Source organism: Gasterosteus aculeatus, chromosome 4 (assembly GCF_964276395.1).
Source record: "Gasterosteus aculeatus chromosome 4, fGasAcu3.hap1.1, whole genome shotgun sequence".
Lineage (NCBI taxonomy): Eukaryota > Metazoa > Chordata > Actinopteri > Perciformes > Gasterosteidae > Gasterosteus > Gasterosteus aculeatus.
In genome coordinates this window covers 9,731,841-9,749,726 of record NC_135691.1, presented here as the reverse complement: position 1 = coordinate 9,749,726, position 17,886 = coordinate 9,731,841, and the positions used below count along the sequence as shown (strand labels likewise).

Here is a 17,886-nt window from a genome sequence, read left to right as displayed (position 1 = left end):
CGCCTGTGTGCGTGTTTTTGTGTCAGCGTGTCACTCGACAGATTATAATTTACTTGATTGACGATTAACAAAATGATGGTAAAGTGCCTCTGGGCTCTGAAATGAAACGATGATTATACAGTGCTTTTTAAATGGGAAATCGATATGTTTTTACCCGCTGTGGTCATTCCGTCTGTCTGTCCAACACTTTAGTGTTAAATATCTTGACAACTATTTGGTGATCTGATATCATTCAGACCATTAGAAATATAACTTTTACCAGCCAAGTCTCTGACTGAAGGATACGGACGATTTGAGATGGAATATCCCCTCAGTGTGTAGTTGTTGTTGCATGTTTATGGGCACCGTCACAACACTGTAATAGACTGTTGGGGTTTTGCATTAATTTAAAGCACAGCCCAGCAAAAGTGCAACTGAGGATGACAGCTTATAATAATGGATGTTCAGCAATATATTTTCAAATCAAGCCCTGTAATGGCTGTAATGGCCTTTCAACAGAGTATAAACCTGATTTAGTTTACAATTTGTTTTGTTTAAACCTCAGGCCAAACAAAAAAAAAGGTCAGAAACAAAGATTTTATCCATAAAACTATTCACTTGTCTTTGTGTTTAATGAATATTCAAATAGTGGAGGTGTGTTTGTCGGCCGTAGACTTTCCGTGTTGGCCATATACTGTATTAAATGTACATTTCCTTTACAAAAAGGCACAAATACCCTTCTTGTATGTATGTATGTATGTATGTATGCGTCGCTCAGGTGCACATGTGTTCCTACCTTGCTACATGGCATTATCCAGTAGGCAACAGCCAGGAAGGGCAGACCTGCGGCCACCCCCAGCACCGTCCAGCACTTCACCCCAACGGACTGCTGCCTCAGGCCGGGCAGGTTCTCGTACCAGATCGTCAGCAGCTGCTGCTGACAGTTGGGATGGGCGACGAACTGAAGAGGCAGGCGCAGACACGGACGTTAAATCAAGGGAGAGGATACGACCGCGCAGGGCAGCGAGGGGAGAGGAAAGAGACAGGAAGGGGAGAGAAATGATCAAACAGCCGGTTAGTTCACATCTTCAAAAAAAACCTTTGGTGTTTTATTTTTGAAACAGCATGTGAGTCCAAAGCTACACTTATAAGGCCCAAGTAGCTGAGCGTGCAAACTGATTCAATTAGGGCCACACCTAATGTCTATTTATTAGAACACAAATATTTTACCCCGTACATGATTGGACTCACTGCCCCGTGACTTCAATTAGAAAGAAAATGTCAACAATCAATTTACCGTGAACTACGCAAAAAGAAAGCAGGCCGCAAACGAGAGGCACTCGTGAGTGTTTATACTGTTCATTCTCATTACTGAAGCATGTTTGCCTTATTAGATCAAGCTCGGTCTGGCATTTAAGCATCTGTTGCTTTACTGCAACAAAGGACAAGATAGATGAAATTCTCCACTGGTCCATTGGAAGCACAGGATGGATGTTTTTTGTTCCAGCAGGAGGAAGGATGTGGACGATACAGCGATCGATGCCCAGTCGGAGGTTGACTGATGTAACAATTAAACTCTAGTGTCTCCTGTTTTAGTCACACCTTTTGTTGTTGGACAAACTGCACATACAACGTGTGCATACGGGCTCTTAATCATGCCTACATTCACAGTGAACCAACACACAGAGAGACATTAGACTTCGCCTACGTTGTGACATAGTGTCTCCGTTGTTGTCCTGCGACGGGTCCATCAATCCCTTGACCCATCACATGAACCCTGCCTGCGTCCAGCTTTATGCACCGGGCTTCACCTGGTTGCCATGGCAATCCCCCCAACCCCCCCCCCCCCCCCCCCCTCCTTTCCTGCATCCGTTTAATTAGCTCCCTGAGTATTGGTCACGCTTTCCTGTACAGGATGGAAAACACAGCTGGAACGAACCATTTACTGCCCAACACACAAACACACACACACCATCATGCATGAACCACCGCCTTACACACACACACACACACACACACACACACACACACACACACACACACACACACACACACACACACACACACACACTCATACACGCATACACACAAATGGGATTTACCTGATTAAAGAAAACATGCAGCGCACAAAGGTCAAATAGGCTGTGTGTGTGTTTGTGTCAAAGACAGTGAGTGTAGTTAAGGAAATGGGGAAAGGGCATTTGATTTGACATTTCATAAAGACACCTCTTTCACAGCAGGGATTATGTTTTTGATATTGATGCCAGTTTTCTGTTTATATGGGAAATTAAAGCTACACAAATACACAAACTTACTATGTGGGCAAAAAAAGGCTCGGGCTTAGTTTCAGATGCGTACACAAACACACGCACAAATCAGGGTTGTCTCAGCTTGGCTGAGTTTGAAGACACTACTAAGAACATTTAGAACCTCCTTAGCTGGTAAAACCTCATCACACACAAACATGTCTGCCTAGTTTATAAGATCATGCATAATTTAGCTCCTCGTCTGTCTGATTTCATCAACCACAAATCCGCTGCAAGCAGAGCTACTTTTAGCAGGCTGTCTGACATCCGAGCATTACATGTATGGAATTCATTACCATAATATAAAGTAAAGCTCATTATTGAAGTGAAATTATGTGTTGCACTCATACTGTAGTTGTATCTACATTTGTATCTACAAAGGCAGAGAGACTTCCTATTAAAACTCGGCTTTCAGTTAATTCAGTAACATTTGTTTGAATGTTCATGCATTGTCTAAAAAACTATAAAAGACAATCTGGGAGCAAAGAGTTTGAAAGATGTGAGTATTTATCAGGAAAGGAGTGTCCTACAAGAATGATTATGTGCGAGAATTAGGATCTGGTGTTTTGGATCGGAGATTCTGCTATAAATGTGTGTCTACCAACATTAAAAGCCGATGTTGCTCCCCAACTATATGGAGATTAAATAATCCCTCTGAATGTCATCACCTCATCGGGAAGAGACAAACGTGATTGGCCACCATTAATGATAGCACATTTCTCTCAGATCCAGTGGTATAAACTTTATAGGTTTTTTAGTTAAAAGGAGATCAATTCTTTGGCAGTAAAAGCTTCAAAGCGTGTGCCGAGGAAATATGACCTTGAATAAATTATATTTGGATTTATACAGCAGTCCTTAATGGTTAAGAGGCTTATTCATGATATTTACAGCTCACAGTGGCATTACAAATAGAGTTAAAGCGCAGAGTATTTTTTGTATTATCTTTCCTCTTACTGTATTTATTTGGCAAGTTAGGCCTCTGAAATGTATCATCAATGAGAGGTGGGCCTTGTAGTGATAAAGCTTGAGAGCAGTAAGTTGTCATCTGCACTATAACCATATCCCACTACTTCCTGCTTTGGCATTGAAATGCTAATAAGTCACTGCAGTTTTTCTCTGTCCTTCCAACCAGGCTCCTGCATTTTTTTACAACACATTGTAGCTGCAGGATTGCATGTTTTGCATGTTGCAGTTTCATGACGTGAGCAAATGTTAACTGCATCTAATGGCGCGTTTCCACCGAGCGGTACGATACGGGTCGGGTCTGTTAACCATGATTTGGCGAGCGTTTACACCGCCAACAGTACCCTTACTTGATAGGCGTGGTGTATTCCAGAAAGTTGTGATAACGTCACTTGATAGGCGTGGTATATATGACGGAAAGTAGATTGACGTCATTCGATCGCGCGAAAACTGAAAGCTAACCACAAACAATAATGGAGGACATACAGCCGATCCTGTTCTTGCTTCTCGATATGTGGCTATTTGTCAAAAGGAGACGACAATCTTTGTTTGAGCAAACTCCGGCGTTCTGCAGTGAGTCTAGCTCCACCCTTTAGTACCAAACAACTGTGCCAGGTACCCCAACGGAAGGGTACCCAAAAGGTTGTACGGTAGGGTTCGGATTTTTGGTACCATTCTCAACTTTTGGCAGTGGAGACACAAATAAAAGGGTACCGACCCGACTCGTACCGTACCGTACCGCTCGGTGGAAACGCGCCATAACACTACTACTAGTATGGTAAAGTTGATCCGTCAGGTGACCACTGGTCGTCTTACCTTCTTGACCTCGTACTTGATGGCGAGTATGACGCGGCTGAGGCAGGGTCGGTTGTACGCACTCGGAGGGCACTGGTCCACGTCGCCGTTCAGGATGGCCTCCACTTCCTCTGTGTTCCGACAAAGGTCCAACACACCCACCACAAAGTCCTTGCACTGCATGGACAGCTTACGGTACTCATTCTGACAGGGGGAGAGTTTACGATCAACATTATTTAAAACGGAATCTAAACACATAGATCATTTAAACAACAGGTCACAGACAACATAGAGTATGACACGGGATGTCATATGTCGTAAAGAGAGCAAAGCTAAATGGAACAGAAATTGAATCAAATGTTTGGGTATGATTTGCCTTCAGTTTTGTATCTTGAACTGTATGCAGTTCTTTCCATTGTTGGAAAATGTTTGGTGGAGTGCAGCTAATGCTGAGCTCTCATAATAATAATAATGGCACTCATGGGGCACCAAAGGAAAAATGTTTCTCTCCTGAATGATTATAGTATGCTGATTAAGCTCCAAGTTCTGAATGTACTCTTCCCACTCTACTACAATTCATAATTATTGTCGGGCCTTTTTTGTTCCCGTCTCGGTCGGCACAGTTCCCCTCTCAGCCATCTGCCTTACACCTCCCCTACCTCCCTCCCCTCCTGGCTGGGTCTGCTCCTCAGCGTTTGGCGGAGCCGATAAGCAGTCAGCATGATTAGAGCCCTTGAGTCCCCGAGGAGGGAATCTCATTATGGCTTCTTTGGTCAGCCACACCACCAAAAAGTAGAATCCCTGCTTCGCTCAAACTTCCAGCCACGTCTCCGGTCATCACATCAGCAATTAATTAAAGATGGCATGAAATTAGCAGTTTTACTCCCACTTTCTCATATTTAGCGCTGTGAGGAGGTATGAAAACGTCTTTTATTATCAGCAGCGTCGGGCCGCAGAGCAACCGACGTGCCTGAAAGCGAGTGGGTTGCTCTGTGGACCCCTCCTCCCCTTACCCTCGAGCCATTGACATTGATTCTTCAGCTTTCTGCTTTTAGATCGGTCAATAACTTGCGTTAAGTTACTGCTGATTAAAGCCGCATAATTATGTAACTTTTTGCTTGGGTAAATTATGTTATGGGGACCCTGCTCATGTCTGTAACGCATTAACCATATTTATAATGAGTATTTGTGTCATAGGCATTCAAGAATATCCACCATACTCTATTATAAGTTAAAATATCATGTCTCCATAATTGTTGGAAGGCTTGCAAGGCTCATAGTGATGAATAATGAATGTATTACTCTTATGATAGATCTCCATCAAGTATGCTATAAAATGTTTTAAGTAGCCATGGGTACTTAACAGTACAATGTACTGTAGTGTGATTGTAAAGCCTTATTATTAGTTTAAAACGAATAAAATAAATGTACCGACACACATACTACCTGTTGGTGAACCTACTGAACTTGGACCTCATTTGCACTCCTTCGGTGATTGACCCTTTTATTGAGGGAAGGTTTTATCCATTTACTGGAGTCACACAGAGACCAATTGATTTCATACATTGTAATATCTGGCACTTCGGGCTTGGATTTATTATTTAAAACCACGTATTTATTAAGGTCATTCAAATTAAAAGAAGTTAATTCTGAGCATTGGTCCCTTTGGGTTTCATGATAGAAGGCGGAATTTGGTGTATGTCACCTTTAGGTTGATAAGTTAAATAAATGACAACTTCATGGTAGTGAGTGAACACGAATGGTTTCCTAATCATTGGACCTCATAAGAAACACATCAGAGAATGCATACGCATAGTCAAAACACACATGCAGTGTAAGGGAAAATCCGTTCACAATTCAGTGAATTCAGTATGTGCTTTGTGCCTTGGGGGGTTGAGATAAAGGAAAGGGAATGACTGAGATTGAAAATGGAGAATGAAAAGCGTGAAGCAGAGCGAAAATGGTTACAGATGAGGGAACTGGGCCTCAAACATGAGGAGAGAGAGAGAGATGTAAGATGGAGGGATGAGAAGAAAAGAGGGCTGGGAAAAGTTTTCATCGCTGGACTGTTTTTTTGTTTTTCAATTTCTCTGCTGTTGTTTGGCTTAATTTCTGCTAAATCGAACAAAAATTGCTATGACGCAAAGACATAGTGAAATGAAACAGCACCCTTCTGTGTCTCTCACGCAGATGTCGATTGATGAAGTGGGCAGTGAATCTCGTCAAAAAGTCAATGACAATCTGTCCTGTTGTGTTGACCTGACAGAATGGATGTTCTTCGAGGAAGGCTGTTCATGTGTCAATGGGACAATGGGCATGCAGAGCTTAAAGAGGAGGCCTGTGGTAAGTACTTCATCTGATTCTTTTCAAATTAAAACGGAACGCCAGGATTTTGTGTCGTAACGTGCGTCCATGTGCTCCAACTTCTAAAAGATTTTGGATATATAGAATTAATATAGAAGCAGAGTTTGTCTGTGTTTTGTTGAGGTTACTGGGACTTACATGAGTGTGGTTACCATGGTTACGAACGATGACGTCACAGAAACGTAACGTTAAAAGAAAATGTGGTCCTTATGAAAGAGGAACATCTCAGGTGATCGGCCCCCTTTTTTCAGTTGTTTCATATTTGAACGTTGTTAAGATGATGTGAAGAAGAGCAGGGCGACGGGGTGATAATGAGATGTTAATGAGACGGATGAGCAAAAACACATCTCTTGTCCCTCAGGTGAGCCCTTCTCATTAATTTGTCTAGGGACGGAAAACAGAATGACAAGCAGGAAGGCTGACTAACAAATACCAAAGTGGGCAGAAAAGATTAAGGAAAGGGCGATTGAGGACAATCTAAAATATATAGCGAGCGTAGGAGAGAAATGCAGTAACACATGAGGGTTAAAGAAGAAGAGACGTGAATTGCAACGCCATGAGGCCATTGTTCTCTCATTGGTTCAATTAGATGATCTACAGTAAACTCACATCCTCCAAAGTAAAACATGTGGACTTATTAACCTAATAAGTTCACACAAGGCTTTTGCTTAGAAAATGTCCATTTTATTTTCTTGCTACTTTAAAGCTTTTTTTGACTGTTTGAATTGGTTTCTGATGATTTTGATCTTAAAAAAGTAATTTTGATCACTGCTTTACTGATTTCAAATTAAAGATTAAGATTAATCATTTGATGAGTCTCAAAAGGTTGAAAGCTTTTGGTTATCTTCACCCCCCCCTTTCTGTGCTGTGGGGGTATGTGAAGGGGCTAATTCCTGTACTTAATGGACCATAAGAGGAGAAAATGTCACTGATTGTGTTTAATTTTTCCAGAGGGGCTGCTAAGATTAGGTCTGGACCTACCATGGCCAATGATACTCAATACTTTAACAGTGAACAGTCGCTTGCTGGCTATTTGGACATCCAATCTTACAGTGTCACCGGCATGTGCCTCTTCCACCAGTGACAGTGGCAGTGGGGGCTGCTTGAGGACTTTTTTGAATAACTTTTTAAATATAATCATCGAAATACTTGCTTTACCTCATGGAATTGAATGAATTTATATTTACAGCCAGTCTGATGTAAACCACTCTAAAACAATGAAGAGTTCCACAGAGATATTAAAAGGTCCCTCGATATCTACAGATATCAATGCAGATTAGAAGCTTGGAAGCACTTCATGTATTGTGTGTTTCTTCTTCTGAAGAGCATCCCTCTATCTTACCTTCTTCCCCTACGTCACTCTATCTAAACTTTGGTGAACCCTTGGCCCACCCGTATGAAATACCATGTTGGAGAAGTTTTGGGACGGGGAAAGAAAGAGTAAAACCTGCCAAACAAAAAAAGAACGATAGAAAAAGATGTTGAGAAAACCAAAACCACCTTACCTTGAATTCTGTCTCGATGTTGGCCAATCTTGCCAGTTCATTGCTGAGCTCCAGGGCGGTCAGCACAGGGTCTTCGCTGCTGAGTGACAGGTAAGAAGCACTGGCCAGCGCTTTGTATGCATTCATCCTGGAGCGAGAGTGACTGAATGCGTCTTGCTTCTGTTTCTCCATGCATTCTAGACAATTACAGAAGTAGTCATGTGGCCTTTCAATGCGGGCCCCCTTCGTCAGAAGGATGTGGACAATCTCATACTCTAGACAGTGAGCGGCCAGGATGATCGGCGTGACATCGTGTGAAAAACGGGTTCCGTCTTCGTCGTATGCGTAAAAGTCATCGTCACGCATCTCCTGCTCCAGAGGGCTCAAAGCCAGTCGGAGACCTCCGCCAAAAGCCGAGTGGGCGAGAATGGCCTCAACAATTCGGACATAACCCTTGGAGATAGCCAAGAGCAACCCATCGCCGATCCTTGCCAAGCCATCCTTTTTTAGAAGCAGCTCGGTCACTTCAAGGTGCTCATTGCCCACTGCCAGCTGCAAGGCATTCTGGCCCATGTAGTCCACACAATTGAAGTTAAGGGTTTTGGACTCTTCCAGCATTTTGCGCACCACAGGAATGTTTCCGTATTCGGCAGCGTCCAGAAAACGCTCCTCCTCTGCAGTGAGGGCCGAGCCACGTTCATTGAACATGTAGGCTGGGCCCCGCACTGCCTGCCGACGCCCCTTCTCTCTCAGTGTGGTGTGTCGGCGATGCATGGCTTCCATCCTGTGGACAGTAGAGGAGCGCAAACAGTCAAGGGAATAAAAAGAACATGGTTGACAATGATGAAAATTTAGGTAGGAGACAAAGAATAAATCAGAGAGATGAGGTGATGGCGAAGGAAAGATGATGCGCGAAAGAGGAAATTATGGCGACAAGAGGAAACCACAGCATCATTGGCCACATCAAAGCGACAATTGTGTTACAAGGCAAACAAAAGCATTAATGTCTCCCAATGTGGGTATTCTCCATAGAAAGGAACTAGTTAAATAAGATCAGCAGTGCCTAACTCTGCTGACCCGGGAGAAAGCCGACCAATCTATCTGTGACATATCTGTCAAATCAATGAACGGCTTCCAGGGTCAAATCCTACTGTGGGGCCACCTCAGGTCAACAGCTCTGATTGGCAAGAGAGAGATGAAGCTGTCACTGTAATTGGCTCTTGCATGACAAACTCACACAACAATGAGCGAGTGGCTATTCCGAAGAGACTCTTTGGTCAGTGGTGAATCATTATCAATGCATGCATGCAGAAATAAATAAACATGAATATTGATCAAAATGTCTTTGTTTGTTTTCTTTTAATCAAGCACCAAGTCCAGAGACACACTATCTCAGCAAGAAAGAGCAGGTAAACAATCTTCTTCATCAAAAGGTAATGGGAAAAAGGTAATAGCTGTACCTTGCACAAACAGAACCGTTAATCACAGATTGTACTGAAAAACCCATCTATCCAGGAGTATTGGATTTCTACATATGTGTTTTGAAAACACAATGTGTTGAGAGGCCTGTCACTCTGACCCAAATGGTGGGGGGAAAAGCCTTGATGTATCCCAAATCTGGAGAAATAAAAGGGAGAAAGACTGAGTGACGGTGGGGGAGCGAAGGAGGAGACACTGGATGAGGATAAAGCTTTGAAATGAAAAGTGGAAACGGGAAGTGTTGTTGGAGGGAAATGAAAATGGAAATCTGTTCACGGTGGCAACATTCCCTGGGAGCGTTAAAGGATGTGCAACTGAGAAGATGAAGAGAGCTCACCAAGGCAAACCCCTGTGTGTATGCGTGAAAGAACGAGAGTCCGTTAAAAGGTACAATGTTCCTGCAGAATTTCAATTTACCAGATAATCTGTTTACGCCTCAAACTGCCAATCAAGCTGACAAAATAACCCTGTCTTTCTCTCACAAACATGCACGCACACACAATTGTAGATTATCACACACATCCACACGCAATGCATCCATGAATAGACACCTGTGTGACACAGCAGCATTAACACAGAATGTTGACACAACATCCATCATCCGTAAATTGTGACGCAAGCTAACATGGAAATCCTGCAGTGGATATTGCCGTCTTAAGGGCATTATTTGTCATTTTTAATTACTATGCATTATGTCAGATGTTGTACTTGATATCTCCTCAACACACAACCGTCCATGGATACATGTTAACGCATTGTGAATAGTAATCACATGTGAGGGGACAGCGTGGCTGCCAGACCATTTAGGTAACCTCAGAGTCAGGTAACAAATTGCCATTTTGCAACCCTCTCCAACCTCGTCTCTATCCATCTCTCGTTTGTGATTCTGATCTGAAATAGAATTTACTTGCATCATTTTTGTGCAGAATTACCGTCACAAAGTCAGGAGGCAGACTTAATGGATGTAGATGGATATAAATGTGTGTGTGTGTGTGTGTGTGTGTGTGTGTGTGTGTGTGTGTCTGCGTGCCTCATGCCTATATTGTAAACCAATATCACACTGAATACATTTTTCTTCCTGCCTGCTGGCCAGAAGTCCTGTATTCAGCCACCTCTAATCCCTGCTTCCAATTTGATTATATGGCAACATTTTTAATCCCTAAACCAAACACTGCAGCAATTTAATTTGTTACTGAGTCTTTTCAGCTCTGGTGTTGTTGCTGCATCCAAAGCAGAGGCTGCTGTAGGTCACTTTAAAAGACCCGGCCCTGTTAACAACAAAACATGTCACCCCTGCTAATGATGTATTAGACTACACTCCAACTCACCACTGTAGAAATACTGAATAATATATATTCAAATAAAACAAGCAAAAACCAATTTATTTTTCAAGATGAGGCATTCAAAAGAATTGTATTCTAATCAATGGATTTGAGCCGATAGAAGGTGCAAAGTGTGTAGAGAGTAAATGATCAATTAAACGTGTCAGTCACTGAGGACTCTTCTGTCATAAACTCTGTATAACCTGTTCAATACAACTAAACTCTGAAGTTGGGCCACCGAACTCATTACGTCCAACTCAAACAATCAGATAGGTTAAGTAATTTACTAGTATGACGTGTGACAACTTTATGAGTCAACACACGTGCAGAATATCTTAAAGAGTTGAACTCTCAGCATATTCTCTCTCTTTATCAAACACACACACACACACACACACACACACACACACACACACTCTCTCTCAAGCGGTAAATTGTAATTTTTCTTAGATCAAAAGTAAGTTGCAGGATGATCTGTCAGCTGTAATGAGAAACAGGCATGTTCATACACTCTCTTTCAAAGAAGGACACACACACACAGAAGCATCCAACATTTGTCCAGGGACAGCATACATGTTTCTTTTCTACACAAAGCCTTTTAAGATGAACACTGGTGTATCAAAGGGGCAGACCAGAGAAGATCAAAGAGCCAACTCTGAGGCCTGCCATGCTTAATATCTGACATAGGCATAACTAAGCTGGCAGTGCATTGAGAGGAGCCATTCATGTCCTAGCTGTGCATGTAGATGTCTCCTGCATGGATGCAATGGACAGTGTCCTCCAAACGGTGCTCTGACCACTCATCAACTCTTTTACCTTAAAATAAGAGCTTTATATAACTCTGAAGGCTCACTGAATTGTAATAGAATGTCTGTGTTTCTATTATGTTCTTTTGGTGAGTGGGTACGATCTCCTGGAAGAAGAACGTGCAGCTTACTCCAAACTACGTAGAAGATAAAGCTAGCTGGTTCACGGACACGATGGCAGAGGTGTAAAGACTGAAGAAAGAAAACCAGACGTCGCCTCGGAATGACAGTTAGCCGTTTGCGGGAGCTCTGCAAAACAAAAGGCTTTAAGACAGAAGCCAAGTTGACGTCTTCCCTGCTCTTTTTTGTGTTTGAGCAAGTAAAAATTTCATGTGATATTTTAATGATTGTGTTTTGGGTTAGGTGGAACACAGGGATGGGATGACTGAAGTACAGCAATTATGTCTTAAGAAATAAAAGTAAAAAGATAATTGAATTGTTTGACCCATCAGACCCATTGTGTGAAAACGTGAATTTATTTTAATGTACCTGCTATAAATACATTTTCATCAGAAATGCTGGGGGATGGGATTGGCATCAATAAGAAAATGAAAGTTAGTGTTAAGTGCTATATTTGAAGTAATAACAGCTGTCTTGTCAAGAAACACGCGTGTCCACGAGGGGAGCTGAATCGCAGAAATAACAATTCCTTCATTTTGCTTTAAACATAATAAAGACACCTGAGAAAAATATTTGTATGTCAGACACTGTAGCAAAAAAAAGACAGCAAAATTCCCAACTATGTTTTGTTAGCGTTTCTGTGCGAGTTCTTGTGTGGGTGACGAGTGCATTGGGGATGGGGGAGAAGGGGGGAGTGGGGGGGAGAGGGCGGTTGTTGTGCGGTTCAATTCATACACTCTGCTCAGTGTCACATGGTTTCCTCCTTTACTTACTCACACTAACCCACAACGCACACACAGAAACGCACAATACTCATTGACTGATGGTTGTGTACCGGAATCAATGAAGATCTCTCAACACATATGGGTGCGTAGTGGAAAAGCTACAAAGACACACTTATTAATTCAAACTCAAACACAAAGTTAGACCCAATTCAAACAGTGAATTGCAGAACTAGATATGATGAGCCTCTCTCCAACACTGACATCTACTTGTTGACATCCCAGGTGGATTAGTCGCTCTCCCCTTTCAAAATTCAGAACTACCACTCAGCAGCCTCTCTGCAAAAACTGCACAGTGCAGAGTTGATCAAATAAGCACAAGGACACAAGGCCTCGACACTGGTGACTTCTAATGCATCGTGTCTCTGCGTGAAAGGGCAAAAGTTGTGTGGAAGAATCGAATTGGATCACTCACGTTTGCCTGGTTTCAGAGTCGAACTCGGTGTCGGCGGGCTCGACGGAGTGATTCCCGAGGTCCAAGCCCTGCGGAGCCCGCGGGATTCTCTGTCCGCGGTGCTGAAGGCGGTCGGAGGTTGCCGCGCCTCGTCCTCTCCACTTGGGGAACAGGTCATCGCAGCGGTCGAACACCGCGTCCATGCTCACATCCTGCCGCGATAGGAACGGAGAGCCGCCCTCCCCGATGCTCGGGCATAACTTTGCGGGCGTGGAGTGCGGGGAGTCCCCGTTCTCCCTGCTCTCTGGAGACGGGTGGAGACACTCTGGAGTGGCGGGGTAAGGCGGGTCTGTGTCACCCAGCAGCGGAGAGGCGGCGGAAAAGAGGTCCAGGGGCCGCGGTGAAGGAGGAGATCCTCGGGGAAGACAGACGGGCAGAGGCGGCGGGGGAGACTCGGGCGGAGGGGCTCGCTCGCCGCTGTCGGTTCCGTCACCTTCGTCAAACATTGGGAGAGTTCTCGGGCAGCATGCACTCTAAATATGTCTGGTTATGTGTCAGACATCTAACGATGTTCGTCAAAGTTTAAACAGCTCAAGTTTCTTCCGAGCAGCGCAGCAGCGAGGAGCGGAGCCTCCACCTTGACGCAAGAGTGCGCACGCTAATTAGAGCGCACCGAGGGTGCGCACGCATGGAGACAGCCTATTACTCAATGCATTGGCCTACAAAAAAATACCACCTCGTCCTTAGGTTTACTACCGAGAAATTCCGTGGTTTACTTTAGTGTTCTTCTAGACTTTTGCAGTACTTTGCGTGTATTTTTTGATCTAACCTTAATATCTTACTTGTCTGCACCAACAGTTTTTATTTAGCAAATTAGATAAAATACTTGGCAATAAAGTATCCTCTGATTTTGATGCAAGTACCCCTTCTTTTCAAGAGGAGCTGGCAGTGCGACCAGAACCGTTTGTTTTCAACTTATGTTTCAAAAGAGGAAAAAAAGTGCGCAACTGGTTGTGAGGGAAGGGGTTAACATACCCACCTGCTGTATGCCAATTACACACATAATCTGGTTATCACTTCAGAGAACAAGCAATTAGGCCGCATCTACCTCAGTGGTAGATTTATAAGGATACTTTTCGGCTCTCTAGATTTAGGCAAACCTGAATCAAACACCTTTTACAGTCGATATTTTGCTTTTCATATCTTAAGACAGTGTCCGGATGTTTGTGTGTGTGTGTTTTTTGTGTAATCCAGTAATTAGAAGCAGAGACTTCCTGTAAACCCACACGGATGATAAGCAGGCGTAACCTAGCGCTTTGATCTGTCCTTGTATTCATGCAGCCAACGCATTCCCACTCGTAAACAAAGATCTCAAAAAATTGAATCAACACAGATCACACATGCCAAACTGTTTTTACTGCCTTTGCATTTGGGTAGAAAATTATTCTGTCTGCCAGTGACTAAATGCTGTAATTAAATCTGTCTAGAATGAGGTCTTTACTGTAGATGCATCCAAATAACCAGATTTGTTACACACTGTAACAAATTGCTGTAAATTTACGGTATGTCATAATAACTGTAACATACAGTTCAATTTCCATCCCGTGCTTGTAAATTAACGACCAATATCATGAATAAACAGTTAAAGCTGTCAATTTACAATAATAGCAGACTACCGTAATTCAACTGCATGTTACATATATTTTATGAAGTGGTGAAAATACACGTACAAGTGCAGTGAATCACAAACCATCTACATCTTTTGTAGGTTGATGTATGGAAGCCCATGTCAGCCGCTGAAAAACAGGTCCTGTAAGTCATCATAATGAGATAGTATCTCATGAGATAAGATGAAGACTTTGACTTACAGGGCATTACTATACATGCGGCTGTCATTTTTATCCAAAACGCCCATGGTTTGACATCATTTTATGAGGAGTAATTGGGGGTTAGATGTCTTGCTCAGTGACACTTCAACTTGGCACAGGGAGCAGCCAGGATTTGAACCGCCAACCTTGTGCTGCACAGCACACCCTCCCTATCCCATGCGCTGCCTTCGCCGTCAATTCAGTGGCCGGAATGTAAAGATTATAAATATTTGTATTATTCAAAGTGTTCATTGCCTAATTGTCATTTGAGTGTTAATCGTGACCGACTGCTCCTGAACGTGATGTCAGATGTGTAATCTCAGTTCATCCAGAACACCTGTCAGTGCAGTTCAACATCGGAGGAGTTTCTCATTGCCTCGTCTCTCCAAGTAACGTTGGTAAGTGTTATTTTCCTAGCATGATTAACATTCTCCTCCCTTACATCTTGTTGTCTTCCTCAACTTTGTAATTTTAATATTTTACCAATGACAGTGTTTCTAAATGTTAAATTTTGGTTTGTTTTACAGAGGCACTGGTTTAAGGACGCCAGCCGTTTGCTGCAGTCAATCGAAAGTGTTCTATAGCTTATTGTTGCAGTTAGTTTACCTTGTTCCTAATGATTTTCTGATTCATTTTTTTATTATCGTATACATATTTTATGTTTTGTTCTTGGTTACAAAGGCCTAACATTTTTGTCTTAAAGGCATCTAATAAACTCCAACCACTATGACCGAAATTAGTTTGGTTGTCTTTCTTTAATTTGTGGGGAATTAAATGCAAAAGTATATGGTTATAAGTAAACGGTAACATTCTGGTATTTATAACACAAAAACAGAAATCGTATGGTAAGAAACAGTAATCCAATATACGACAACATACCGTAAATTATGGTAGGGCACTGTAAATAAAACAGTAAATTACTAGCGTTGACTGCCAGTAAAATACCGTTAATTTACAGTGACATTTTTTAGAGTACAGCAACATAGACTTAATATATTTATATACAAAAGGGTTTCTCTTCAGTTCGCTGTATCTCAGATTTTTTTTTTGTTTGCTGTTCAGCTCGCACTTGAGGTCCTGGGTGGTGATGGAGCCCAGGAAACGGAAGGAACCCACAGTATTGACGGGGGAGTCACACAGGATGATGGGGGAAGGGTTAGGGTTAGGGTTGCGTTCTTCCTAAAATCTACAACCATCTCCACTGTCTTCAGAGCGTTGAGCTCCAGGTTGTTCTGGCTGCACCATGACACCAGATAGTCAGACCACCTGTTGGTGGACTCATCTCCACCAGAGATGGGTCCAATGAGGGTGGTGTCATCCGCAAACTTCAGGAGCTTGACGGACAGGTGGCTGGAAGTGCAGTCGTTAGTGTACAGGGAGAAGAGCAGAGGGGAAAGAACGCAGCCTTGGGGGGAACCGGTGCTGATGGTCCGGGAGGCTGAGACATGTTTCCCCAGCTTCAGGTGCTGCTTCCTACCGGACAGGAAGTCTGTGATCCACTTGCAGGTGGAGTCGGGCACGTGCAGCTGAGAGTTTGTGACGGGATGATGGTATTCAACAAACAGGATCCTGGCGTAGGTCCCAGGGGAGTCCAGATGCTGGAGGATAAAGTGTAGGGCCATGTTGACAGCATCGTCCACAGACCTGTTGGCTCTGCAGTCAAACTACAGGGGGTCCAGGATGGGGGTCAGTGAGGGTGAGACAGGACTCGCCGTTCAAAACGTCATGACTACAGAGGTCAGGGCGACGGGCCTGTAGTCATTAAGTCCTGTGATCCTGGGCTTCTTAGGAACAGGAGTGGCCATGGTTTCACATTTTTACCAAAACCATGAGGTGTGTAGACCATAATTGATTCTGTAGAGCAACTTTTCAAGAGTGTGTGCTCACTTTTGTTTTCAGTGGAACTTTAATACCAAGTCATCTGTATGTTGTGCATGCATCCAAACCTGGTGACCTTGTACGGAGGACCGTCCAAGGCTGCCGAGTATTATTGTTGTTTATGTAACTCCTTAATCCATCTGAAGTATGACCTTACCTTTAAACAGGGAAAATGTCAACGACGACGGCATCCTGAGTGAAAGTCACAACACACCGAGTGTGTTTTCGTGGTGAGAGTCTGTTGTTGTACTCTCTTGTAATAGGGCCTTTGCAATACAAAACGGTTGTTGTGTAGGTGTGTTCCAAAGCTCCATTAAGACACCTCAAAAAAGAGATTTGTTGAGACCATTTAGTTTTGATAAGCTTCTGCTAAAATGAAAGGGCCATTGTAAAAGGCTCTACATTCAACACATTCTGTGTCCTGGTGAGTAAGTGTAACAATTATGTAGAACTCTAGCAATCCAAGGCACACTATTCTTCTTCCTGCTTCTCACTAATAAGCCAATGCAGATTTGCAGAACAAGTAATATGTGGGAATTACTCATTTGGCCATTCAAAAGGGAAAGTCAATATTCCGCAGTCTCTCTGCGGGTTGAAATGGTCTCAACCCAATCAAATGTGTCTCAGCAGGAGTATTCTCAAATCTGTCACGGCGCAAAAGCCTCCACTGTGACAATCACTGATTGAAGGTGTTAATAAAAAATTGATTTTTGAAAGCTTTGATCAAAGAGAGAAAGCAGTGCAGCCGCACGTCTTTGTCCCGTGCAATACAACGTCAAATTACAGTGTCACCGCACGTTCATTACACAGCTTACCAGAACAAACGTTGTGCACACATTGAAACACAACGTCAACCCTCTGCAGCCCGAATCAGAGTCCTCCTTTCTCACTGTACATATTAAACACACAAATGCACTGAGATCTGCAGGGACCATCTCTGATTCCCTTTACCTCATCCCCACGGACCGGAAGAGCGTAAAAAACTCACCAGACCGTAGTTGATTTTACATTGCACAAATCCCCTGCCCATTCAATTAGGACTTGGCTTAGGTCAGGTGGGACGGCACGCTGTCTTCCTCTTTGCGAGCCCTGCTGTTTCCATCACCAGAGGGGACTCTGTATCCTACCCCATCTGTCCATTACCAGTTACCTGCTCTTAGCAGCTGGTCGAACACTCAGCACCCCTCTAATAAAACCCTCCAGCAGCTGAGTCAGTCTAGTCTGTCAGTCTAGTCTGTCGGACGAGCCATCGGAAGATTTCCATCATCTGGTGACAGCAGATGTGCCAGTGTGGTGATGCCTGCAAGGACGTACATGGAAGAAACAATGAGTAATGCATCAGAGGT

At 43.3% G+C, this 17,886-nt stretch overlaps 2 protein-coding genes across 3 annotated transcripts in view; both read right to left on the bottom strand.

Annotated features, from left to right (window-relative positions):
* trpc7b (transient receptor potential cation channel, subfamily C, member 7b) overlaps positions 1-13,445 on the bottom strand; it is a 35,512-nt gene extending 22,067 nt beyond the window's left edge. The window contains exons 1-4 of the mRNA XM_040174920.2: positions 12,816-13,445; positions 7,913-8,675; positions 4,065-4,247; positions 776-940 (exon numbers count right to left, since the gene is read on the bottom strand). Coding sequence (XP_040030854.2) covers positions 776-940; positions 4,065-4,247; positions 7,913-8,675; positions 12,816-13,300 — 1,596 coding nt within the window. The 5' untranslated portion in view covers positions 13,301-13,445. The remainder of the gene's footprint in view (positions 1-775; positions 941-4,064; positions 4,248-7,912; positions 8,676-12,815) is intronic.
* LOC144406190 (protein diaphanous homolog 1-like) overlaps positions 1-15,936 on the bottom strand; it is a 125,163-nt gene extending 109,227 nt beyond the window's left edge. For both annotated transcript variants that reach the window (XM_078101200.1, XM_078101201.1), the window contains exon 1: positions 15,932-15,936. The gene's annotated coding sequence lies outside the window, so the exon portion shown is untranslated. The remainder of the gene's footprint in view (positions 1-15,931) is intronic.
* Between the last annotated feature and the right edge of the window lie 1,950 nt (positions 15,937-17,886).